This window comes from Heterodontus francisci, chromosome 2 (genome assembly GCF_036365525.1).
Source record: "Heterodontus francisci isolate sHetFra1 chromosome 2, sHetFra1.hap1, whole genome shotgun sequence".
In the NCBI taxonomy this organism is placed as follows: domain Eukaryota; kingdom Metazoa; phylum Chordata; class Chondrichthyes; order Heterodontiformes; family Heterodontidae; genus Heterodontus; species Heterodontus francisci.
In genome coordinates this window covers 217046323-217074145 of record NC_090372.1, presented here as the reverse complement: position 1 = coordinate 217074145, position 27823 = coordinate 217046323, and the positions used below count along the sequence as shown (strand labels likewise).

The window sequence follows — 27823 nt, the reverse complement described above, 5'->3', positions numbered from 1 at the left end:
GAATTCAAAAGTGAGAAAGTGATGCTTCAATTATATAGAGTTCTGGTCAGACCCAATCTTTTTTTTTATTCATTATTGGGATGTAGGCGTCACTGGCCAGGCCAGCATTTATTGCCCATCCCTAATTGCCCTTGAGAAGATGGTGATAAGCTGCCTTCTTGAACCGCTGCAGTCCATTTGGGATAAGTATACCCACAGTGCTGATAGGAAGGGAGTTCCAGGATTTTGACCCAGTGACAGTGAAGGAACGGCGATATAGTTCCAAGTCAGGATGGTGTGTGACTTGGAGGGAAACGTGCAGGTGGTGATGTTCCCATGCATTTGCTGCCCTTGTCCTTCTAGTTGGTAGAGGTCACTGGTTTGGAAGGTGCTGCCTCAGGAGCCTTGGTGCATTGCTGCAGTGCATCTTGTAGATGGTACACACTGCTGCCACTGTGCGTCGGTGGTGGAGGGAGTGAATGTTTGTAGATGGGGTGCCAATCAAGCGGGCTGCTTTGTCCTGGTTGGTGTAAAGTCAGAAGTGGGGATGTTCGCTGATGACTGCACAATGTTCAGCACCATTCGTGACTCCTCAGATACTGAAGCAGACAGTGTAGAAATGCAGCAAGACTTGGACAATATCCAGGCTTGGGCTAATAAGTGGCAAGTAACATTCACGCCACACGAGTACCAGGCAATGACCATCTCCAACAAGAGAGAATCTAACCATCTCCCCTTCACATTCAATGGCATTACCATCGCTGAATTCCCCCACTATCAACATCCTGGGGGGTTACCATTGACCAGAAACTGAACTGGAGTAGCCATATAAATACTGAGGTTACAAGAGCAGGTCAGGCTAGGAATCCTGCGGCGAGTAACTCATCTCCTGACTCCTCAAAGCCTGTCCACCATCTACAAGGCACAAGTCAGGAGTGTGATGGAATACTCTCCACGTACTTGGACGGGTGCAGCTCCAACAACACTCAAGAAGCTCGATACCATCCAGGACAAAGCAGTACGCTTGACTGACACCCCATCCACAAACATTCACTCCCTCTGCCACCGTCGCACAGTGGCAGCAGTGTGTATCATCTACATGATGCACTGCAGCAGTGCACCAAGGTTCCTTGGACAGCACTTTCCAAACCTCGACCAACTAGAAGGACTAGGGCAACAAATGCATGGGAACACTACCACCTGCAAGTTCCCCTCCAAGTCACACACCCTCCTGACTTGGAACTATATTGCCTTCCTTCATTGTCGCTGGGTCAAAATCCTGGAACTCCCTTCCTAATAGCACTGTGGGTGTACCTACCCCACATGGACTGCAGTGGTTCAAAAAGGCAGCTCACCACCAGCTCCTCTAGGTCAATTGGGGATGGGCAATAAATGCTGGCCTGGCCAGCAACGCCCACATCCCATGAATGAATTTTTAAAACAAGTACACTTGGTGATTTCTTGACCAAGCTTGGTCAACAATTCAACGGCCAATTTTGGAACTTTAAGCAGCTGGAGCCTTGTGTGAGTCTCTCTGTGGAAGTGGATGTAAGTGACATTTCTGAACAAACGAGCTAGCTGTTTAAGCTGGATTGTGCTGATTTGGAAATGGAGATTATTAATCTTCAAAATGGCATTCAACTGAAATCAAGGTACCTTGCAACTGATTTGTAGAGACTTGTGGATATGGAGAGCTACAGCAATATCCGCACAGCAGCAATGAAAGTGGCTTCATTGTTTGGTTCCACGTGTCTTTGTGAGTCCTCCTATTGTGACATGAGCTTTATCAAATCAAAATTTCGAACCCGGCTGACTGACGAGCATCTGAATGACTCCAGCAGAGTTGCCCTCTCCAGTTACAAGCCAAATTTCACAGGACTGGTGGACAGCATGCAGTGTCAAGTATCACATTGAAATAAAGTTAAGATCAGTTTTCCTTCATAATTAATATAATGTAATTATCATAGCTACGTATTTAGTTTGCATTTAACTATCTATATTTTTCAATATACGTTTAAGTAGCTCGTTTATCAGAAGTAGCTCTCACTAAAGAAAAGGTTGGAGACCCATGGTGTAGAAGGAGCTGTACACTATATCTAACCCATGCTGTACCTGTCCTGGGATTGTTTGATGGGACAATGTAGAGGGAGCTTTCTTCTATCTAACCTATGCTGTACCTTCTGTGGGAGAGCCTGGCGGGGCAATGTAGCGAATGTGTCAATTGTTATCTAACCAGTGTTTGTCTGACTTGAGATTATTCAGTCCTGACACTATTAAAGTCTATATTCATACACACTATCCCTTTTGCAGTCTTTCTTGTCTCCCCATGATATTGTTATACCTAATGCCCTTCTGACTTTTCTTTTTTTGTGTAACATTTTAAAATGTTAAAATCTATTTTTAAAATTCTGATCTTTGTGTTCAAATCCCTCCATGGCCTTGCCACTCCATATCTCGCTAACCTCCTCTAGCCCTATAACCCTCCGAGATATCTGCACTCCTCCAACATTGATCTCTTATGCAACCCCTCTTCCTTCTAATTGGCAGCCTTGTCTTTAGCTCCCAAGGCCCTAAGCTCTGGATTTCCGTTTGCAAACCTCTCTGCCCCCCTCTCCTCCTTAAGACAGTGCTTAAAACCTACCTCTCTGATCAAGAATTTGGGTCATCTGTTCTGTCCTAATATTATCAGCATTTATTACCCATCCCTAATTGCCTTTGAGAAGGTGGTGATGAGCCGCCTTCTTGAACCCGCTGCAGTCCATGTGGTGTAGGTGTACCCACAGTGCTATTAGGAAGGGAGTTCCAGGATATTGACCCAGAGACAGTGAAGGAATGACGATATCGTTCCAAGGCAGGAAGGTATGTGACTTGGAGGGGAACTTGCAAGTGGTTGTGTTCCCATGCCTCTGCTGCCATTGCCCTTTTAGTTGGTAGAGGTCACGGGTTTGGCAGGTGCTGTCAAAGGAGCCTGGAGGAGGTACAGCAGTGCCTCTTTTAGACAGTACACACTGCTGCCACTGTGTGCTGGTGATGGAGGGAGTGAATTTTGGTTTAAGGTGGTGATGGATGGGGTGCCGATCAAGCAGGTGGCTTTGTTCTGAATGGTGCTGAGCTTTTTGAGTGTTGCTGGAGCTGCACTCATCCAGGCACGTGGAAAGTATTTCATCACACTCCAGACTTGTGCGTTGTAGATGGTGGACAGGATTTGGGGAATCGGGAGATGAGTTACTTGTTGCAGAATTCCCTGCCTCTGACCTGCTCTTGTGACCACAGTATTTATATGGCTGATCCAGTTAAGTTTCTGGTCAATGGTAACCTCCAGATGTTGATGGTGGGGGATTCAGCGATGTCAATGCTGTTGAACGTCAAGTGGAGATGGTTAGATTCTCTCTTAATACAGTCACAGAGTCATAGTCATAATGGAACAGAAGAAGGCCATTTGGCCTATTGATTCCATGCTGGCTCTCTGCAGAGTAATCCAATGAGTCCCATTCCATGGCTCTGTCCTGCAGCCCTGTAAGTTTATTTCCCTCAAGTGCCCATCCAATTTTCTTTTGAAATCATTCATTGTCTCCGCTTCTTTGGTGGAGATGGTCATTGCCTGGCACTTGTATTGTGCGAATGCTAATTACCACTTATCAGCCCAAACCTGAATGTTGTCCAGGCCTTGCTGCATGCAGTCATGGACTGCTTCAGTATCTGAGGAGTCGCGAATGGTACTGAATGCTGTGCAACCGTCAGGGATCATCCCAACCTTTAACCTTATTTTGGAGGAAAGATCATGATGAAGCAGCTCAAGATGGTTGGGCTTAGGATGCTAGCCTGAAGAACTCCTGCAGTGAGGCCCTGGATCTGAGATGATTGGCCTCCAATAACCAAAACCATCATCTTTGTGCTCGGTATGACTCCAACCAGCGGAGAGTTTTCCCCCTGATTCCCATTGACTTTGGCTTTTCTCGGGCTCCTTGATGCCACACCCCGTCAGATGCTGCTTTAATGACAAGGGCAGACACTCTCACCACTTCTCTTGAATTTAGCTCTTCTGCCCATGTTTGGACCAAGGCTGAAATGAGGTCTGGAGCCAAGTGGCCCAGGCGGAACTCAAATTGAGCATTGGTGAGCAAGTTATTGCTGAGTAAGTGCCACTCAATAGAACTGTTGGCAACCCCTTCCATCACTTTGCTGATGATTGAGAGTAGACTGATGGGGCGGTGATTGGCCAGATTGGATTTGTCCTGCTTTGCCGAGATATTATCAACTGTAAAGCATCCTATTCCCCTCTCCATTACCAATCTTAAACAACAAAACAGATTTTGACAGCTATTTTAGGGAGGCTCTGAATCATAGAATCCTACAGTATAGAAGGAGGCTATTCTGTCCATTGTGACTGTACTGGCTGTTGGCAAGTGTAATCTTATTTGCCGGCTCTTACCCAGTAGTCCTGCAAATTTTTCCTTTTTCAAGAAATGTATTCAATTTCCTAACCATTTGCTGTGTAATGGAAAAAACTTGACCATATTGCCTTTAGTTTGCTTGCCAATCACCTGAAATTGGTATCCTCTGGTTCTTGACCCTTCCATCGATGGGAACAGATTCTCTACTGTCTTTTTGTTTATTATACAAAGAACAGTACAGCACAGGAACAGGCCATTCGGCCCTCCAAGCCTGCGCCGATCTTGATGCCTGCCTCAACTAAAACCTTCTTCACTTCCGGGGACCGTATCCCTCTATTCCCATCCTATTCATGTATTTGTCAAGATGCCTCTTAAACGTTGCTATCGTATCTGCTTCCACCACCTCCCCCGGCAGAAAGTTCCAGGCACTCACCACCCTCTGTGTAAAAAAAAAACTTGCCTCGCACATCCCCTCTAAAGTTTGCCCCTCGCACCTTAAACCTATGTCCCCTAGTAACTGACTCTTCCACCCTGGGAAAAAGTTTCTGACTATCCACTCTGTCCATGCCGCTCATAACTTTGTAAACCTCTATCATGTCGCCCCTCCACCTCTGTCATTCCAGTGAAAACAATCCGAGTTTTTCCAACCTCTCCTCATAGCTAATGCTCTCCAGACCACGCAACATCCTGGTAAACCTCTTCTGAACTCTCTCCAAAGCCTCCACGTCCTTCTGTAGTATGGCGATCAGAATTGCATGCAATATTCTAAGTGTGGCCTAACCAAGGTTCTGTACAGCTGCAACATGACTTGCCAATTTTTATACTCTATGCCCCGACCGATGAAGGCAAGCATGCCGTATGCCTTCTTGACTACCTTATCCACCTGCGTTGCCACTTTCAGTGACCTGTGGACCTGTACGCCCAGATCTCTCTGCCTGTCAATACTCTAAAGGGTTCTGCCATTTACTGTATACCTCCCACCTGCATTAAACCTTCCAAAATGCATTAACTCACACTTGTCCGGATTAAACTCCATCTGCCACTTCTCCGCCCTAGTCTCCAACTGATCTGTATCCTCTGACAATCCTCATCATTATCCGCAACTCCACCAACCTTTGTGTCATCTGCAAACTTACTAATCAGACCAGCTACATTTTCCTCCAAATCATTTATATATACCACAAACAGCAAAGGTCCCAACACTGATCCCTGCGGAACACCACTAGTCACAACCCTCCATTCAGAAAAACACCCTTCCACTGATACCCTCTGTCTTCTATGAACGAGCCAGTTCTGTATCCATCTTGCCAGCTCACATCTGATGCCGTGTGACTTCACCTTTTGTACCAGTCTGCCATGAGGGACCTTGTCAAAGGCTTTACTGAAGTCCATATAGATAACATCCACTGCCCTTCCTTCATCAATCATCTTCGTCACTTCCTCAAAAAACTCAATCAAATTAGTAAGACATGACCTCCCCTTTACAAAACCATGCTGTCTCTCGCTAATAAGTTCATTTGTTTCCAAATGGGAGTAAATCCTGTCCCGAAGAATCCTCTCTAATAGTTTCCCTACCACTGACGTAAGGCTCACTGGCCTATAATTTCCTGGAATATCCTTACTACCCTTCTTAAACAAAGGAACAACATTGGCTATTCTCCAGTCCCCTGGGACCTCACCTGTAGCCAATGAGGATGCAAAGATTTCTGTCAAGGCCCCAGCAATTTCTTCCCTTGCCTCCCTCAGTATTCCAGGGTAGATCCCATCAGGCCCTGGGGACTTATCTACCTTAATGCTTTGCAAGACACCCAACACCACCTCCTTTTTGATAATGAGATGACTGAGACTATCTGCACTCCCATCCCTAGGCTGATCATCCACCAAGTCCTTCTCTTTGGTGAATACTAATGCAAAGTACTCATTTAGCACCTCGCCCATTTCCTCTGGCTCCACACATAGATTCCCATCTCTGTCCTTGAGTGGGCCAACCCTTTCCCTGGTTACCCTCTTGCTCTTTATATATGTATAAAAAGCCTTGGGATTTTCCTTAATCCTGTTTGCCAATGACTTTTCATGATCCCTTTTAGCCCTTTTGACTCCTTGCTTAAGTTCCTTCCTACTGTCTTTATATTCCTCAAGTGCTTCGTCTGTTCCTAGCCTTCCAGCCCTTTTGAATGCTTCCTTTTTCTTTTTGACTAGGCTCACGATATCCCGCGTTATCCAAGCTTCCCGAAACTTGCCAAACTTGTCTTTCTTCCTCACAGGAACATGCTGGCCCTGGATTCTAATCAACTGACATTTGAAAGACTCCCACATGTCAGATGTTGATTTACCCTCAAATAGCCGCCCTAATCTAAATTCTTCAGTTCTGCCTAATATTGTTGTAATTAGCCTTCCCCCAATTTAGCACCTTCACCCGAGGACTACTCTTATCCCTATCCACAAGTACCTTAAAACTTATGGAATTATGGTCACTGTTCCTGAAATGCTCCCCCACTGAAACTTCGACCACCTGGCTGGGCTCATTCCCCAATACCAGGTCCAGAATGGCCCCATCCCTAGTCGGACTATCTACATATTGTTTCAAGAAGCCCTCCTGGACGCTCCTCACAAATTCTGCCCCATCCAAACCCCTAGCACTAAGTGAGTCCCAGTCAATATAGGGGAAGTTAAAATCACCCACCACCACAACCCTGTTACCTTTACATCTTTCCAAAATCTGTCTACATATCTGCTCCTCTACCTCCCGCTGGCTGTTGGGAGGCCTGTAGTAAACCCCCAACATAGTGACTGCACCCTTCTTATTCCCGAGCTCCATCCGTATTGCCTCGCATACTTTCATGGGATGAGGGCGTTGTTGGTAGGCTATCATTTGTTGCCCATCCCTAATTCCCCTTGACAACTGAGTGGCTTGCCAGGCCATTCAGAGGCAGTTAAGAGTCGACCACATCGCTGTGGGTCTGGAGTCACATGTAGGCCAGACCAAGTAAGGATGGCAGATTTCCTTCCCTAAAGGACATCAGTGAACCAGTTGAGTTTTTACAATTCGTGATTGTTTCATGCCACCAGACTAGCGTTCAATTCCAGATTTTTTTTGCTAATTAATTGTAGTTATTATTTAATTGGATTTAAATTCTACCAGCTGCTGTGGTGGATTTGAACCCGTGTCCCCAGGACATTAGTTTAGGCCTCTGAATTATTAGTTCAGTGACATTTCCACAATGTTTCAGTCTCCCTCCAACCCCTCTGATTTTGATCACTCTTTTCAACCTTCGTTAAGGAGAACAACCCCAGCTTCTCCAGTCTATTCATGTAACAGAAGTCACCCATCGCTGGCACCACTTTTGTAAATCCTTTCTGCACCCTCTGTAAGACCTTCACATCTGCCCTAAAGTGTGGTGCCCAGACTGGGACACAATATTCCAGTGTTTTATAAAGGTTCATCATAGCATCCTGTTTTTGTACTCTATGCCTCTGTTTATGAAGTCAAGGATCCCTTATGCTTTTTTAACTACTTTCTCAACCTGCCCTGCCACCTTCAACGATTTGTGTACATATACATCCAGGTCTCTTTGTTCCTGCACCCCATTTAGAATTGTACCCTTTATTTTTTAATTGCCCGCCCCCCCCCCATTCTTCTACCAAAATGTGTCACTTCACACTTCTCTGCATTAAGTTTCATCTGCCATGTGCCCACCCATTCCACCAGCCTGCCTATGTCCTCTTAAGGTCTATCACAATCCTCTTCAATGTTCACAATACTTTCAAGTTTTGTGTCAACTGCAAATTTTGAAAAGCAGTGGTCCTCATACCAAGCCCTGGGGAACCCCACTATGTTCCTTCCTCCAGGCCAGAAAACAGTAGTTCACCACTACTCTCTGTTTCCTGTCATGCAGCCAACTTTATATCCATGCTGCTACTGTCCCTTTTATTCCTTGGGCTGCAGCGTTGCTTCCAAGTCTGTTACGGGACACTTAATCAAATGCCTTTTGGAAGTCCATGTAAACCACATCAACCACGTTACCCTCATCAATCCTCTCTGTTACCTCATCAAAAACTCAATTAAGTAGGTTAAATGTGATTTGCCTTTAAAAAAATCATGCTGGCTTAATCCACCCTTGTCCACATGACTGTTAATTTTGTCCCACATTATAGTTTCTAGAAGCTTTCCCACGACTGAGGTTAAATTAGCTAGCCTACAGTTGCTGGATTTACCCTTGTGCCCTTTTTATACAAAGGTATAACATTTACAATTCTCCAGTCCTCTGGCACAACCCCCATATCTAAGGAAAATTGAAAGATCATGACCAGTACCTCTGGAATTTCTACCTGTACTTCCCTCGGCATCCTCTGCATCCCATCTGGTCCTGGTGACTTATCAACTTTAAGTACAGCCAGTACCTCCTCTTTATCATTTTTATTTTAGCCCATCCAGTGTCTCAATTGCCTCCTCATTGACTCTGATCCAGTAGCATCTTCTTCCTTGGTAAAGAGAGATGCAAAGTACTCATTTAGTACCTTAACCATGCTCTCTGCTTCCATACATGGATCCCCTTTTTGGTCCTTAATTGGACCCACCTGTCCTATTACTATCCTTTTACTGTTTACATGCCTGTAAAAGACTTTTGAATTCCCTTTTATGATAGCTGCCAGCCTCTTCTCATACTCTCTCTTCTGCCTCTCATTTCCTTTATCACTTCACCTCTGAATTTTTTTATATTCAGTCTGGTTCTCCCATATATTATCAAAATGATATCTGTCATACGCACCCTTTCTCTGCTTCATCTTACTCTCTATCTTTTTCACCATTCAAGGAGCTCTGGCTTTGTTTGTCCTACCTTTACCCTTGTGTGAACGTATCACCTTTTTAAAGGCAGCCCATTGTTCAGTTACTGGTTTTCCTGCCAATCCTTCATTCCTGTTTATCTCAGACAGGTCTGTTCTCACCCACTGAAATTGGCCCTCCTCCAATTAATTATTTTTCTCTTGATTGCTCCTTGTCCTTTTTTTTAGCTCATCTAAGCTTCTATGGCACTATAATCACTGTTTCGTTAATGTTCCCCTACTAACACTTGATCCACTTGACCATTCCCCAGGACCAGATCCAGCAATTTCTCCTCCTTCGGGTGGAAAAGTACTTGTCAAAAAGGTTCTGCTGCAAACACTTTATATCTCTTCTCCTTCTCTGCCCTTACATTATTATTATTCTATATTCAGATAAAGTCCCCCATTATCACTGCTGTATAGTTTTGCACCTCTCTGTAATTTCCCTGTAAATTTGCTCCTCTATCTTTCGCACTAGTTGGTGGCCTATAGAATACACCCAATAGTGTAATGACACCTCTGTTGTTTCTTAACTCTAATGGAATAGCTTCTGCTCTTGACCTCTCTAGGGCACCCTCTCTCCAGCACTGTAATATTCTCCTTAATCAATACTGCCACCCCTTCTCCTTTCTTTCCTTCCCTGTCTTTCCTGAACACCTTGTTTCCTGGAATATTTAGTACCAGTCCTGTCCTTTTTTGAGCCAGGTCTCTGTTATTGCCTCAACATCATATTCCCATGTGCCTATTTGTGCCTGTAGCTCAACAAGCTTATTTACCACACTTTGTGCGATTACATACATGCATACATAAAACTGAATGAGATCTTACATATTCCCTCTTAGTCAGACTTCACGATCTTACTCTAGTGCTATCTTTTTCTTCCAATCCTTTGTGAACCTTGTTTCCCCTTTCTTTTGTTACATCCTGGTCCTCATCCCCCTTCCAAATTAATTTAAATCCTCTCCCGCAGCAATAGCAAACCTCTCCCTCGCACCCCCACCCTGTTTGGATAATGAACCTGGCCCTGTTGAGGTGTAACTCTTCCAGTCCGTACTGGTCCCATCTCCGCCGAACCTGGGGCACTGGGAGTACCATCGAGGTCCTGCTTGCTAGTTTCTTTCCTAGCTCCCTAAATCTGCCTGGAGGACTTCATCCCCTTTATACCTATGTCATTGGTACCAATATAGACCACAACCTTTGGCTGTTCACCCTACCCCCCCTCCCCCTCCACACTGCCTCAGAATGTTCTGCAACTGCTCAGTGACATCCTGGACCCTATTACCCCATCGTTACCAGAATCATGTCTGCTGCTGCAGAAACACCTGTCTGATCCACTATTACTATTGTTTTCTCAATCCTCCTGCCCCACTGTACAGCTGAGCCACCAGCTGCACTCCCCAGAGGACCAATCACTCTTGCCAGTATTCAAAACTGAATACCGGTTGGAGAACAAGATGCACTTGGGACTCCTGCTCTATCTGCTTAGTCCTCTTTGACTGCCTGGCGGTCACCCATTTCCTCTCTGCTTGCACACCCTTAAGCTGAGTGGTGACCACCTCCAGAAATGTGGTATCCATGAAGTTCTCAGCCTCGCGGATGCACTGTGGTGACTCTTGCTGCTACTCAAGCTTTGAAACCCAGAGCTTGAGCTCCTCCAGCTGACAACACTTCCTGCACATGTTGTGCAGGACTCAAGAAGCGTAATGAGCTGTATACCAGTCTGCTGGGTATGGTTCTTTGGGGGGGGTGGGGGGGGGGAAAGTATGGAGGATTTTGAGCTGATGAGTTTTTACTGTCTAATTCAACAGTTTAAGCCCAGTTTTCCTAATAGCATATCAATACCAGTTTGTCTCCTTCCATGAGTATGACAATTTATTTCTGAAACAGTGACAGTAGTGAAATGCTGACTTTCTCTTTTTCCAGAGATATTGTGACGTTCCTCTTTATCATTGAATAAGGACTTGTCCAGTCCGGCTGAAGAATTTCATGAGGAGGACTGAGGGGACACCGTGATGGAAGGTTCTTCATCTCCCCACACCTCTAGGCCGTCATCTTCCCGCAAGCGGGAAAGGAGTGTGGAAAGCCAGAGTAGGTCAAACGTCAGAGTGACCTCCAAGCCAGTGAGGAAAGTGCGGAGAACGGCAAGGTGGAACACAACGGACTACACGGTTCACGATACCGACAACGACATGCTTTTGATAATTTCCAACGAGAACAGAGTGCAGAGGAGACCAAGGAAACTGGCAGGGAGGAAAAGCAACCGCAAATTGAACGCACAGCACAGTGGCCGCAAAAACAATGTTCCCCTGGATGATGTAGGGACGAAGGAGGCCATCTCTGAGGGCCTAGGAGGCTGGAACAAGCTAATGGATTCAAAACTGGAGGCTGAGAGGATAGTAGCCTTGGATCGATGGGGCCAAGAGCTACCGATCGAAGTCTTGGTTCACATCTTCCATTATGTCGTGTCATCGAATGGTGCTGTACCGTTTCTCTGCAGGTAAGGACACTGAGCGAGGGACCTTTTCTTACTTGTTGAGGTGTGTCCTGGCCCTGCGAGCAGCGGGAGGGGTGGGGGGGATCCTGACACTATACGTGTATCTTTTGTCAGATATTTACCCCTTCCCTTTTAAAGGCTATTATGGATTCTCCTTCGCTTACCATCTCTGGTCGAGCTTTCGATGTCCTAACAAACTTCTTGTAGTTGGCCTTAGTTGCATTTTGTAGTGGATAAGGACTTTCTGATAGAATCGTTTTCCCATTACTGATGATGAAATCTTCTTGGATTGTCATTGACCCCTTAAATTTGATCTCTATAGTTTTAACTTTCTGGGAGAGCAGAAAGCCTCTCCACTACCATCTCAGGATTACAACTCTGAGTTTCAGTCTGCGTGTTTGTGTGATTTGATCTTCTTGTACTATCTTTTTGTTTTTAAACAGGATGGCCCGCGTGTGTCATCTGTGGTATGGAGCTGCTGCCAACCCCAAACTCTGGCAGAAGGTTACAATCTCCTATTGCTGGGTGGAATCTGGAAAGAAATTGGTGCCTCCAATTCAGAGAAAAATCCAAAACACCCTCAACTGGCTGAGAGACAACAGGTTTGTATGAGCCTTATGGTTGAGAAAAACATGTGTCTAATGGGGGGGTGGGGGAGCTGGTGGTGGTGCTTGATGTGAGGTATTGTCAGGTGAGGTCAGCAACTACAGTGGTAAAGAACAAGAAGTTGCATTTATGTAGCAACTCTAATGTCCCAAGGAGCTTCGTGGTAGCGTTATCAAACAAAATTTGACACCCAAGCCACGTAAGGAAATACTAGAACAGCTGAGGAGTTAGGTTTTAAGGAGCGTCTTAAAGGAGGAGAGAGAAGTGGAGAAGTTTGGAGAGGGTATTCGAGAGCTGAAAACATGGCTGTCGATGGTAGGATGAAGGAAGTGAGGGATGCACAGGAGACCAGAATTAGAGGAGTGCTGAGTTCTCAGAAGGTTGGAGGAGTTTACAGAGATAGGGAGGGGTGAGGTCATGGAGGGATTTGAACACAAGGATCAGAATTTTAAATTTGAGGCATAGGACTGAGAGCCAACCTAGGTCAATAGCATGGGGCTGATGGATGAACGGGACTTGCTTGGAGTAGGATACGGGCAACAGAGTTTTGGTTTGTCCAACAGTTATGGAGCTCCTGCTGTAAACCTCTCTCCTCTCCCGTTAAAAACACCACCTTGACCAAGTAATCGGTCATCTTGCCTACCCTCTCCTCTCCTGGCCCTGTCTCTGTTTCCCACAGAGGTTGCGCTAAGCCTCTCAGGCTGTTTTCAGGTTAAGGGTGGCGAGAAGTGGAAGGTCACCATTACTCCTACTAATAGCAAAGGAACAGCTGCTGAAATGGCTTTAATATTGAGGCGGACACTGGTTCTCAGACTTCAGGGGCTACAGCTACAGCAGAGAATCAGTCCCTTCGTACAATGTTGGCCAGCACAGGCACCTTTCAAAACTGCAGGATTTAACCAACATTTGTTTTTAACGTACAGGTTTTCACAGCTTCGGGAATTTTCTCTCTGCAACTGGAACAATCTAGTGAGTCACACCATGAAGGTAAGATTGATAATCAAGGATCGCTCCCCAGTTGGATTAGCAGTATGCAGTTTGTTTTCAGTGCTGTCCTTGAAGTCATATTCATATCCACTAATGCTAACTCTTTAATGCTGTGTCATCCGAACATAAGGAAAAAAACTCGCCAATATTACTAAATACGCTGGGACCAATGAGCATGATCTTTTCCACTTCTGTGCTCTCTGTCTTGTGTAAGTTTGACCTGTTTCCTTCCCTTTATTTATTTATTTAGAGATGCAGCCTGGGTAAAAGGGGTAATAATAATCCATTTAGGTGGCAAAAGGGCCTGTTTTAAAGAAGACAAAGGGACAGAATGTCTGCTTGTATGTGAGAGTTGTTACTCAGAGGACATGAGGATGCTGATGGTAGTGGAACAGTCACCAAGGTACAATTCTGCCATTGTGGTTAAATTGCATTGTGGAGGAAACTTTAGTTTGCTTTACCTCACCTGGGCGTACTTGATGGGGCAGCAAATTGTGAGCTTTATCCTGTGCTGTATATGACAGGATTGCTTGAATTAAAGAGATTTTCACCTATCCTGTCCTTTATCCGGTCTGCAATACTTAATGCTGAGGTAAGATGTAAATTATAAGGAAGCGTTCCGTTCAGTAACTGAGTCTAGTTGCCACACTGTTGCATAAGGCAGTACCTCATCCTGTTTGATTTGTGAGCGGAGTTCCAGGTCTCACTGTTGCTGCAGCATTTTTACAATATCAGTGTTGTTGTTTTCCTCTTACCAGGCCATCGCTGAGTCCTGCCCTCACTTAGTTTCCTTGCGACTGACCAACTGCACTGGTGTTACATCTGATGTCTTTGAGGCACTAGCCACCCATTGCCGAAAGCTGGAAAGTTTAAACCTGCAGCATTCAGTGGTAAGTGGGCTACTTGTGAGTTGTACGTTTGAGTTGTGAGCCTGCACTCTAGTTATTGCACAATTGTACCCATTTGAACAAGGGGAGTTCACTCAGCCTATTGTGCCTGGGCCCTATACCCTTTATTACTTTTTTTCTCAGCACCAGCTCAACACCACCTTCTCAAGGGCAATTAGGGATGGGTAACAAATGCTGGCCTTGCCAGTGTTGCTCACCTCTCATGAAACGAATAAAAAAATAAAAATTCGTACCCAATCAACTCCTGGCCATCCAGCAGTATTGTTGATAGTTCATTCTCGGGCACTATCCCTGCAAAATCACTGTTACCACCCTCTCAAAAACCCATCCTCAATCTTTCCATCTTCTCTTATTGCTGCCACGTCTCCAACTTCCTTTTCCTCAGTAAGGTCTTCAAAAAGCTGCTGAGTCTAGGTCAGTTGGAGCTTTCCAAACTGAGCGTGATGAAAGCCAGGAACTTGTTGCTTTGAGTCTTGATACCATATCGTTTGCCCTTCCTTACAGGTTGACACAGCAGCTGTCGTCAGTTTTCTCGAAGCAGCAGGCTCGAACCTCAAACAGCTTTGTGTGACGTACAACAGTCGCCTGCACAACATCTTCAATGCCATTGTGGTGAGGAACGTCATGGGGGCAGGGATTTTAGGAACCCATTATATTTGTGCTGTGGTAGAGGGGGAACATTCTACTGAACCTGTGTGTATAAAGTAAATACCACATGACGCACCACCAGTGTACAAGCAGGGGTGCAGTTACATATAGGTGGCTGGCTAGGCTGAGAGGCTGTACAAGTCTGTTTGATTTACGTTGGCCTCATTTGTTCAATGCACTATTATAATGAATAGGTTGCTTAGTTGAATGTCGCTAGTGGATGTTACTTTGCGAATTATAATTTTTTCCCCCTTTTTCTCATCACCTTTCTCGTGCCCTCAGGTTGATGCCATTCATCATTCCTGTGGCTTAGTGGGTTAGCCTCTGGATCAGAAGGTTATGAGTTAAAGTCCTACTCCAGGGATATGAACACATAATCAAGGCTGACCCTTCAGTACTGAGGGAGTGCTGCACTGTGGAGGCGTCACCTTTTGGATAAAAAGTTAAACTGAGGCGTTGTCTGCCCTTTCAAATGGATGTAAAAGATTTCACGGCAGTACTCTGAAGAAGAGTAGAGGAGTTCTCCCCGGTGTCCTGGCCAATATTTATCCTTCAACCAACATCACTAAAAATCAGAAGATCTGGTCATTCATCACATTTTGTTTGTGGGGCCTTGCTGTATGTAAATTGGTTGCTGTGTTTCCTACATGAGAACATTGAATATCCTTTAAAAAGGAATTAATTGGCTGCAAAGCACTTAGGGAGTCCTGCGGTTGTGAAAGGTGCTAGATAAATGCAAGTTCTTTGTTTCTTTTCTCTTTATTCCTGAGCATTCCCATTCAAAAGATCATCGTGAGAAATAGGAGCAGGAACAGGCCATTCGGGCCCTCAGGCATGCTCTGCCATTCAATAAGATTTTAGCTGATCTGATAAACCAGGTAATTACAGGCCAATGAGTCTAACATCAGTGTTTGGGAAAATATTGGAAAAAACTCTGAGGGGCAGGATTAATCTCCACTTGGAGAGGAAGGGATTAATCAAGCATAGTCAGCATGGCTTTGTCGGGGAGATCGTGTCTAACTTGATTGAATTTTTTGAGGAGATGACTAGATGTGTCGATGAGGGTAAAGCAGTAGATGTAGTATACATGGATTTCAGTAAGGCTTTTGATAAGGTCCTGCATGGGAGATTGGTTAAGAAGGTAAGAGCCCATGGGATCCAAGGCAATTTGGTAAATTGGATCCAAAATTGGCTTAGTGGCAGAAGGCAGAGGGTGATGGTCGAGGGCTGTTTTTGCGAGTGGAACCACTGTGACCAGTGGTGTACCACAGGGATCGGTGCAGGGACCCTTGCTGTTTGTAGTGTACATTAATGATTTAGATGTGAATATAGGAGGCATGATCAGTAAGTTCGCAGATGACATGAAAATTGGTGGTGTTGTAAATAGTGAGGAGGAAATCCTTAGATTACAGGGAGATATAGATGGGTGGAGCAGTGGCAAATGGAATTTAATCCTGAAAAGTGTGAGGTAATGCATTTTGGGGGGGACTAACAAGGCAAGGGAATATACAGTGGATGGTAAGACCCTAGGAAGTACAGAAGGACCTTGGTGTACTTGTCCATAGATCACTGAAGGTAGCCGCACAGGTAGTTAAGGTGGTTAGAAAGGCATATGGGATACTTGCCTTTATTAGTCGAGGCATAGAATATAAGAGCAGGGAGGTTATGATGGAGCTATATAAAACGTTAGTTAGGTCACAGCTGGAGTACTATGTACAGTTCTGGACACCACACTATAGGAAGGATGTGATTGCACTGGAGAGGGTGCAGGGAGATTCACCAGGATGTTGCCTGTGCTGGAGCATTTCAGCTATGAAGAGAGACTGAAAAGGCTAGGGTTGTTTTCCTTGGAGCAGAGAAGGCTGTGGGGGGCATGATTGAGGTGTACACGATTATGAGGGGCATTGATAGGTAGCAACTTTTTCCCTTAGCGGAGGGGTCAAGAACCAGGGGCATAGATTTAGGGTAAGGGGCAGGAGGTTTAGGGGAGATTTGAGGAAAAATCTTTTCACCCAGAGGGTGGTTGGAATCTGAAACGCACAGCCTGAAGAGGTGGTGGAGGCAGGAACCCTCACAACATTTAAGTATTTAGATGAGCACTTGAAACACCATAGCATACAAGGCTACGGGCCAAGTGCAGGAATATGAGATTAGAATAGTTGGGTGCTGGATGGCCGGACATGATGGGCTGAAGGGCCTGTTTCTGTGCTGTATAACTCTATGATTACACATTACCAGGCCTAAAATAGCCTGTTTCCTGGTTTATTTATTTTTATTTAGAGATACAGCACTGAAACAGGCCCTTCGGCCCACCGAGTCTGTGCCGACCAACAACCACCCATTTATACTAATCCTACATTAACCCCATATTCCCTACCACATCCCCACCATTCTCCTACCACCTACCTACACTAGGGACAATTTACAATGGCCAATTTACCTATCAACCTGCAAGTCTTTGGCTGTGGGAGGAAACCGGAGCACCCGGCTAAACCCCACGCAGACACAGGGAGAACTTGCAAACTCCCCACAGGTAGTACCCAGAATCAAACCCAAGTCGCTGGAGCTGTGAGGCTGCGGTGCTAACCACTGCGCCACTATGTCGCCCTGGTTGGTTCCAGAACATATTGTTTGAAGAAACTATCCCGAATAAACTCTATGAACTCATCCTCCAGGCTACCTTTGCCAATTTGATTAGTCCAATCTATATGAAGATTGAAATTTCCCACTATTATTGCAGTACCTTTCCTTACAAGCCCCGATATTTCTTGAGTTATACTCTGTCCTGCAATGTAGCCACTGTCAGTTGGCCTATACACTACTCCCGCCAGTGACTCCTTTACAAAAGCAAAATACTGTGGATGTTTGAAATGCTCAGCATTTCAGGCAGCATCTGTGGAGGGAAAAAAAGAGTTCACTTTTTTTTTCGCCTACTCTGACCCTTTTTTGCTGGTGCACTCTTATGTTTGTATGCTCTGTCCCTTTCTGTCTCATGCTCCTTATCAGTACCCATATCACTCTACTGCACTATTGCCTTGTTCTTTCTCTTTAATTTTCCAAATCTCCCCTCACTTGAACCCTCCTGCCTACTATTTAGTTTAAAGCCCTCTCTACAGCCCTAGTTATACAATTTGCCAGGACACTGATCCCTGTCGTGGTTTAAGTGAAGACCATCCCAACGGTACAGCTTAAAGGCCTACTTAGGTCAGGAAAAAGAACCCGACCTGAACCCGACTGATCCACAGCGGACCCGAGCCCGACCCGAGTCCCTCCAGTTTCGTCCCGAGCCGGACCCGACCTGAGCCCGACTCCACTCGACCGGACCCGAGCCCGACCCGACCATCCCTTTACTTACCTTCCAACTTGGAAGCTCCAGGAAGCTTCAGCGCATGTGTGATGATACCACAATGACGTCACTTGCTGACTGGGCAGACTCAGTTTTGTTCCGGACCCCCAGCTCAGCTAAGTTTTTTATTTTTAGCACTTACCGGCAGAGCACTTACCGTGTGTGTCTGGCCCGGCCCGAGCCGAAAGCCGGCCCCAGAAGAGGGGCCCAACCAGAACCGAACCTGACGCATGTCGTCTGGTCCCATCGGGTTCGGGTCGGGTAGCAGGCCTTTTGTACAGCTCCCTCTTACCCCAGTACTGGTGCCAGTGCCCCATGAATCAAAACCTATTTTTCCCACACCAATCTTTGAGCCATGCCAGCCTCATATCAGCACATTCCTCCATCCAGGGATGGAGTGATGACTTGGGTTGCATTAGAGTGCTAAAGTGGAAGTTTGATGACTGAGGGTAATTAGGGTTAATTTTATCTTAAGTCTAGTCTGTCTTTTATTAAGCAGATTAACTTAACAGTTGCTGTTTTGGTTGGAGAAGGTGAGTTTTTAGACCAGCTTTAAACAGGGTTCACTCAGGCACTGCTTGCAGCTGCACCTTGTTAATTAGAGAATTGGCTTAAACCAGTTTTCAGGGGCTAGAGTCAGTCAGTATAAAAGTGGGCCATCTTACAGTGCTGACCTTGTTTGCAATGGAGTGCTGACTTGGGTTGCATTAGAGTGCTAAAGTGGAAGTTTGGTGACTGAGGAAGTTCGGTGAGAAGGGAGTGAGGAGCTCCTTTCATTTCCTCCCTGTCCTCAGAGTGAGGGGAGCCGAGAGTTTCCAAAGAGCACAGCTGACTGGTGAGTAAGTTCTGGTGGGTATTTTTCAAACTGGATTGAATTGTAATTCATTGTTTTAGCAAGACTTAGTTGTTTTTTTAAAATTATAATCTTCTAAAGTTTTAAATTTAAAGGGTTTAGTTATGGCAGGAGAGCTTAAAGCCGTGGTTTGCTCCTCTTGCTGCATGTGGGAATCCGGGAACATTTCCAGTCCCCGGGATCAGCATGTGTGCAGGAAGTGTGTCCAGCTGCAGCTCCTGGAAGCTCGGGTTTCAGAGCTGGAACGGCGGCTGGAAACACTGTGGAGCATCCGTGAGTCTGAGAGCATCGTGGATAGCACGTATAGAGAGGTGGTCACACTGCAGCTGAAGGGACTTGAGGAAGGAAGGGAATGGGTGACCACCAGGCAGTCCAAGAGAAACAGGCAGGTAGTTCAGGAGTCCCCTGGGGTCCCGCTTGCAAATCGGTATTCCATTTTGGAGGCTGATGAGGCTGGTTCCTCCAGGGAGTGCGGACAGAGCCAAGCTTCTGGCACCGCAAGCAGCCTGTCTGTAAGGGAAGGGGGAAAGAGAGGAAGAGCAATAGTAATAGGGGATTCTATAGTCAGGGAAACAGATGGGCACTACTGTGGCTGTCAACGTGACTCCAGGATGGTGTGTTGCCTCCCTGGTGCCAGGGTCCGGGATGTCACTGAACGGCTGCAAGACATCCTGAATGGGGAGAGTGATGAGGCAGAGGCCATGGTGCATGTTGGTACCAATAACATAGGTAGAAAGAGGGATGAGGTCTTGCATCAAGAATTCAGGGAGTTAGGCAGTAGACTAAAAAGCAGGACCTCTCGGGTTGTAATCTCTGGATTACTCCCAGTGCCACGTGCTAGCGAGTATAGAAATAGGAGAATAGCACAGATGAACGCGTGGCTAAAGAGTTGGTGCAGGAGGGAGGGTTTTAGATTCCTGGAGCACTGGGACCGTTTCTGGGGAAGGTGGAACCTGTACAAGCGGAACAGTCTACATCTGAACCAGAGGGGGACTAACATCCTTGCTGGCGGGTTTACTATTGCTGTTGGGAAGAGTTTAAACTAATTTGGCAGGGGGAGGGGATGCAGACTCCTAGCAGAATAGGGACACAGCTAAATATAGGAAAGCGAACAAGTCAGAGGGAATACAGCGGAAGTAAGTTTCAAGGGAGTAAGACCAGGATGGAAGGCCTCTACTTTAATGCCAGGAGTATTGCAGGTAAAACGGATGAGTTAAGGGCAAGGATTGACACGTGGAATTGTGATATAGTAGCCATCACGGAGACATGATTGAGGGAGGGGCAGGATTGGCAGCTCAATATCCCGGGATAAAGAATCTTCAGGCGAGACAGAGGAGGGGGTAAAAGAGGAGGGGGCATTGCAATATTAGTTAAGGAGTCAGTTACTGCAGTAAGCAGAGATGATATCTTGGAGGGGGCATCAAATGAAGCTTTATGGGTAGAGTTTAGGAATAAAAAAGGGACAGCCACATTGCTAGGTGTTTATAATGGACCCCCAGATAATCAGCGGGAAATTGAGGAGCAAATATGTGTGCAATTTGCAGAGGTGTGTAAAAATAATACGGTAGTTATATTAGGTGATTTCAACTTTCCCAACATTAATTGGGATAGTCATCGTGTTAAGGGCTTAGATGGAGTGGAGTTCTTAAAATGTATACAGGAGAACTTTTTAGCTCGATATGTAGAGGATCCAACAAGGGAGGGTGCAGTGCTGGACCTAATTCTGGGGAATGAAGTCGGACAGGTGGTTGATGTGTTGGTGGGGGAGCATTTTGGTGATAGCGACCACAACATGGTACAATTTAAGCTTGTTATGGAGAAAGAAATAGACAAGTTGCAAAAAAAGATTGTGGACTGGGGGAGAGCGAATTTTAGTAAAATAAGGCAGGATCTGGCCAAGGTAGACTGGAAAGAGTTATTTTTCGGGAAATCTACAGAAGAGCAGTGGGAGGCATTCCAAAAGGAAATGGGGAGGCTACAGGCCCAACATGTTCCCTCTCGGGTAATAGGTAGGAGCAACAAGCCCAGAGAACCATGGATGACCAGAAACATTCAGGGTACGATGAGAAGGAAAAGAGAGGCTTTTAGCAAATCAATGGAAGCATTAGTGGAGTACAGAAAGTGTAGGATGGAGCTTAAGAAAGCAATTAGGAGAGCAAAGAGGGGATATGAGAAAGCTCTGGCTGGTAAAAGTAGGGAAAATCCCAAGATATTCTGTAAGTATATCAATGGGAAGAGGATAACCAGGGAAAGAGTAGGACCCATTATGGACCAAGGGGGAAACTTGTGGGTGGAGCCAGAGGACATTGGTATGGTTTTGAATGAATACTTCACATCTGTCTTCACCCAAGAGAATGAGGATGTTGATATGGAACTTAGAGAGAGAGACTGTGAGGTTCTTGAGCAAATTGTCATAGGGAGTGACAAGGTATTGGAGGTTTTGGAAGGCTTAAAAGTGGACAAATCTCCAGGTCTGGACGATTTGTGTCCCAAAATGCTGTGGGAGGCGAGGGTGGAGATTGCAGGGGTTCTGACCCTAATTTTTAATTCCCGTATGGCCACGGGGGAGATGCCAAAGGACTGGAGAACATCTAATGTGGTCCCACTATTTAAGAAAGGTTGTAGAGATAAGCCAGGGAACTACAGACCAGTGAGTCTCACGTCAGTGGTAGGAAAACTATTGGAGAAAATTCTGAAGGAGAGAATCTATCACCACTTGGAGAGGCAAAATTTGATTAGGAATAGTCAGCATGGCTTTGTCAGAGGGAGGTCAAATGGGCAGAGAAGTGGCAGATGGAATTTAACGCTGAAAAGTGTGAGGTGATACGCTTTGGAAGGAGTAATGTGACATGGAAGTATTCAATGAATGGCCTGACACTGGGAAGTTCCAAGGAACAAAAGGACCTTGGCGTGTTTGTCCATTGATCTCTGAAGGCAGAAGGGCAGGTTAATAGGGTGGTGAAAAAGGCATATGGGACACTTGCCTTTATCAATCGAGGCATAGATTACAAAAGCAGGGAGGTCATGTTGGAGTTGTACAGAACTTTTGTAAGGCCACAGCTGGAGTGCTGTGTGCAATTCTGGTCGCCACATTATAGGAAGGATGTGATTGCATTGGAGGGGGTGCAGAGATGATTCACCAGGATGTTGCCTGGGATGGAACATTTAAGCTATGAAGAGAGGTTGGATAGGCTTGGGTTGTTTTCACTGGAGCAGAGAAGACTGAGGGGTGACCTGATCGAGGTGTACAAGATTATGAGGGGTATGGACAGGGTGGATAGGGAGCAGCTGCTCCCCTTAGTTGAAGGGTCAGTTACGAGGGGTCACAAGTTTAAGGTGAGGGGCGGGAGGTTTAAGGGGGATTTGAGGAAGAACTTTTTACCCAGAGGGTGGTGACGGTCTGGAATGCCCTACCTGGGAGGGTGGTAGAGGCAGGTTGCCTCACATCCTTTAAAAAGTACCTGGATGAGCACTTGGCACCTCATAACATTCAAGGCTATGGGCCAAGTGCTGGCAAATGGGATTGGGTAGACAGGTCAGGTGTCTTTAATGTATTGGTGCAGACTCGATGGGCCGAAGGGCCTCTTCTGCACTATATTATTCTGTGATTCTGTGCATGAGGAACTGTCAGATTTATTCACCTCTTGAGCCCAAGTTCCCTCTCCATCTCACTCACACACTACCCAGCTTCAGCTAATGATCATTTGAGATCACAAACTCAGCGTGCATTTCCAAATTGATAAACCTGAGTGAAAGGGCCACTAGTGAGTACAGCAGAAGGATAGAAAGTGAGGCAGATGAGAAATAGTAATTGTGACTTCAAGCCTGGGTTTTAGTAGGGTGTAAAAGAAAGAAAGAACATGCATCTCGGGATGTTCCAAAGCATTTTACAAACGTTGAAATAGTATTTGAGGTGTAGTCACTGCTGTAACGTAGGAAATGTGGCAGCCAATTTGCACACACTAATCTCCTACAATCAGCAATCTGTTAATGACCAGATAATCTGTTTAGTGATGTTGATTGAGGAATAAATTTTGGACAGGACCCCAGGGATAACTTCCTCACTCTTCTTTAAAATAGTGCCATGTGATCTTTTATGTTCACCTGAGAGGACAGACAGGTCCTAGATTTAATGTCTCTTGCATAAGACAGCACATCCCTCAGTATTGCACTGGAGTGTCAGCTTTGATTTTTGTGCTGAAGTCCTTTTGTGGGACTTGAACCCTCAACCTTCTGACTCAGTCAAGACTGCTACCAACTGAGCCACACCAGACACAGTCATGGTTGGTTAGTTGGCATCCTTCCATCTATGAAGGATGATGTATATGCAGCAAACAATCCATTTAGGTGGGGTATCTTCTCTTTGTGCACCTTGATGGCTGTGAAGGCCAATCCTTGAGAAGCAGGTTCTGCCACAAGTGGTACACGTGAAGCTGCCAAGTGACTCTGTGAGTTGTTGTTTTTGACATTGGCGCCTGTTGCCAAGCTGCTGTAGCAACTGGTCATCGTGAGAGTGCACACCAGTCCACAGGATGTGTCACCAATTTCCTCTTTTGCCAGCTAGTGTCTCGCAAGTGTGACAGTCGACATTTAGGGCCTTCGTGTCACACTTGCAAGCATCCTTGAAGTGGAGCTTTGGGCACCCCACTGGTCGTCTTGCCCTGGCTACCTCACCATACAGAAGGTCCTTGGGTATGCAACCGTCTTCCATCCTGCGGATGTGTCTGATCTATCGATGCTGCCTCTGTTTGATTTGTGCCGACACTTTTGGGAGCTCTGCCTTTGAGAGGACTGCCATATTTGTGATTTTGTCCTGCCAGGATATAGCCATAATGTGCTGCAGGCAGCAAAGATGGAAATTATTGAGTTTCTTTCCCTGATAGCTGTAAGTCACCCACGTTTCACATCCATAAAGTAAGGTGCTGAGAACACAGGCCTTGGTCTTAAGGATCAGCTTGGTGTTATCCCCTGCATGTTTCACAAGTCAGCCAAAGGCAGTAGCTGCTTTCTCGATGCATTTCTCGAGCTCTGCATCAAGGGACAGATTGTCTGTCACCGTGGACCCATGGTAGCAGAATTTGCTAACCACTTCCAGTGGGGTATTATTTAGTGTGATTGGGGATCTACAGTGACAGACACATTCAGTGACGAGCTAATCCGTTTTATTAATATTGGTTGAGGAATAAACAGTGGCCAGGACACCACGTTGCTCTTCTTCGAAATAGTGTAATGTAAGAGGAAGGCAAGGGTAAAGTTGGGGTGGAGGGTGGGGGTCCATCAGGAATTCCACAGGGTTCTGGCTGCTTGATCACTTAGCCAACGAGCATCTTGATGCTTGCTTTTTACTTTACATTTTTTACGTGTGTGGATGATATTGGGTTCCAGTTTGCTCTGAGAGGAACAAGCTGGCATGGCAGCATCAGACTGAGTGCAGTGTTTCCCAGTTGGCTGCCTGCTTTACTCACCTGTTTTCTCTGTGCTCCTGTTCCATAGGCTGGCTGCTGCACTGACCTTCAGCTACTGGAAGTGAACACTGAAATCAAGCAGACCAACCCCTATTTCCAGTTCTGCATTGAGATGCTGCAGGCTGGCTGCCCAAGGCTGCAGGTATTTCTGGAGCAATTGCTTCACATCCTGTCCTTTAGAGAGGACAGCATTGCATTTGCCTTCGTAATCGCTTGCTGTACCTGCATACTAACTTTTTGTGTTTTGTGTACTGGGACAACCAGGTCCCTCTGGCATCTCAGAGTTCTGCAGTCTCTCTCCATTTAACTAATATATTGCTTTTCTATTTGTCTGGCCAAAGTGGACAAGTTCACACTTTCTCACATTATACTCCACCTGCCAAATCTTTACCCTCTCACTTTTTAAAATTTTTTTTTTGTGCAGCGTGGGTGTTGCTGGTTAGGCCAGCATTTGTTGCCCATCCTTAATTGCCTTTGAACTGAGTGGCTTGCTGAGCCATTTCAGAGGGAAGTTAAGAGTCAACCACATTGCTGTGGGTCTGGAGTCAAATGTAGGCCAAACCAGGTAAGGACGGCAGATTTCGTTCCCTAAAGGACATTAGTGAACCAGATGGGTTGTTACAACAATCGACAATGGTTTCATGGCCACCATTAGACTAGCTTTTTTAATTCCACATTTTTATTAATTGAGTTCAAATTTCACCATCTGCTGTGGGGAGATTCGAACCCATGTCCCCAGAGCACTAGTCTGGGCTCTGTATTAATCGTCCAGTGGCATTACCACTATGCTATTGCTTCCCCTAACCTATCTATATTCTTTTGCAGACTCCTTATGTCTTCTTCACAACTTACTTTCCTACCTATCTTTGTGTCATAAGCAAATTTAGCAACCATACATTCTGTCCCTTCATCCAGGTCATTGGATATAGATTGTAAATAGTTGAGGCCCCAGCACTGATCCCTGTAGCACTTCATTAGTTACAGCTTGCCAAACTGAAAATGACCCATTTATTCCTACTCCCTGTTTGTTGTGAGCTAACCAATCCTCTGTCCATGCTAATATGTACCCTATACTATGGCTATTATTTTGTTCAGTAACCTTTGATATGGCACCTTTCAAATGCCTTCTGGAAATCCAAGTGCCCCACATCCACAGGTTCCCCTTTATCCATGTTGCTTGCTACTTCCTCAAAGAACTGTAATAAATTAATTAAACATGATTTCCCTTTCACAAAACCATGCTGACTCTACCTGATTACCTTAGGATTTTCTAAATGAACTGCTATAACTTCCTTAATAATAGATTCCAACATTTTCCCTATGACACATGTTAAGCTAACTGGCCTACTTTCTGTCTTCCTCCTTTCTTGAATAGTGGAGTTACATTCCACTATTTTCTAATCTGATGGGACCTTTCCAGAAACTAGGGAATTTTGGAAAACTAAAACCAATGCATCTCAGCAGCCACTTCTTTTAAGACCATCAGTGAAGTCCATCAGGACCTGGGGACTTGTCAGCTTTTAGTCTAAATTTTCTCAGTACCCTTTCCCTGCTGATTGTAATTGTTTTAAGTTCCTCTCTCCCTTTCAACTATTGATTCACAGTTATTTCTGGAATGTTATTTGTATCCTCTTCAGTGAAGACGGATGCAAAAAATCTGTTCAATTCCTCCCCCATTTCCTTATTTTCCATTATTAATTCCCCAGACACTCTCTCTAGAGGACCAACATGCACTTTACTTATACTTTTCCTTATTAAATACCTGTAGAAACTCTTACTATCCGTTTTTATATTTCTAGCTAGCTTTTTTCTTGTACTCTAATTTTTCTCTCATTATTCTTTTCGTCATTCTTTGCTGTTATTTTATATTCTGTCCAATCTTCTGATCTGCCACTACTCTTCGCTGAATTGTACGCTTTTTCTTTCAATTTGACACTATCTTTAACTTCCTTCGCTAGCCACTGATGGTGCATTGATCCCCTAGAGTCTGTCTTTCTCACTGGAATGTATCTTAGCTGAGTGTTAGGAAATATCTCCTTAAATGTCTGCTGCATCTTTTCCTTTCATTTTTTTCTTTTCTGTCTCTAATGACCCCTATCGCTTAACCTAATTTCCCAGTTTACTTTAGCCAGCTCTGTCCTCAAACCCTCATAATTACCCTTATTTAAGTTTCAAACACTAGTGTCAGATTCACTCTTTTCACTCTCAAACTGAATGTGAAATTCATTCATGTTGTGATCACTACTACCTAGGGGGTGCCTTTACTACGAGGTCATCAATTAATCCGGTCTCATTACACATTACTAGATCTAGAGTGGCCTGCTCTCTGGTTGTTTCTAGAATGTGCTGGTCTAAGAAACTGTCCCAAAAACACTCCATGAACTCATCTTCCAGGCTACCTTTGCCAATCTGATTTGTTCAATCTAACTGTAGATTAAAATCACCCATGATGATCACCATACCTTTCTCACAAGCCCCCATTATTTCTTCCTGTATATCCCGTCCTACAGTGAGGTTATTGTTAGGGAGCCTATAAACCACTCCTACAAGTGACTTCCTACCTTTACTATTTCTTATCTCTACCCAATACTGATTCTACATCTTGATTTTTAGAACTAAGGTCACCTCTCTATTGTATTAATGTCATCCTTAATCCTAGTTTCCTGTCCTTCCAAAATGTCACGTCCCATTGAATATTCAGGCCCCAGCCTTTGTCATCTTGCAGCCATGTCTCTGTAATGGCTATAAGATCATACATATTTATTTCTATTTGAGCTATCAATTCATTTATTTTGTTACGAATGCTACGCGCATTCAAATACAGAGACTTTAGTTCTGTCATTTTACTATTTACGCAACCTCTAGCCTTAGCTGCTTGCACACTCTTAATTTAGTACATTCTGTCCCTTCCTGTCACTCTCTGATTATTATTTCCCTTATTGCTACTTTGCTGTCTTGCCTTGTCCTCTCTCTTTAATTTATCATACCTTCTCTCACTTGATTCCTCGCCCCACTATTTTTAGTTTAAAGCGCTCTCTACTGCCCTTGATATATGATTCGTCAGAACACTGGTCCCAGCATGGTTCAGGTGAAGATCATCCCAACAGTACAGCTCCCACTTTCCTCAGTACTGGTGCCAGTGCCCCATGAATTGAAACCAATTTCTCCCACACCAATCTTTGAGCCATGCATTTAACTCTAATCTTATTTACCCTACTCCAATTTGCTTGTGGTTCAGGTAATAATCCAGAGATTATTACCTTTTGAGGTTCTGCTTTTTAATTTATCCCCTAGCTGTTCATACTCTCTATGCAGAACC

The 27823-nt window shown here is 45.1% G+C and overlaps 1 protein-coding gene across 2 annotated transcripts in view; it reads left to right on the top strand.

Moving 5' to 3' along the window:
- fbxl6 (F-box and leucine-rich repeat protein 6) overlaps positions 1–27823 on the top strand; it is a 65153-nt gene that overhangs the window by 13643 nt on the left and 23687 nt on the right. For both annotated transcript variants that reach the window (XM_068015747.1, XM_068015746.1), the window contains exons 2-7: positions 11121–11694; positions 12135–12293; positions 13221–13284; positions 14043–14174; positions 14697–14804; positions 24533–24646. In XM_068015747.1, the coding sequence (XP_067871848.1) occupies positions 11210–11694; positions 12135–12293; positions 13221–13284; positions 14043–14174; positions 14697–14804; positions 24533–24646 (1062 nt within the window). In that variant the 5' untranslated portion in view covers positions 11121–11209. The remainder of the gene's footprint in view (positions 1–11120; positions 11695–12134; positions 12294–13220; positions 13285–14042; positions 14175–14696; positions 14805–24532; positions 24647–27823) is intronic.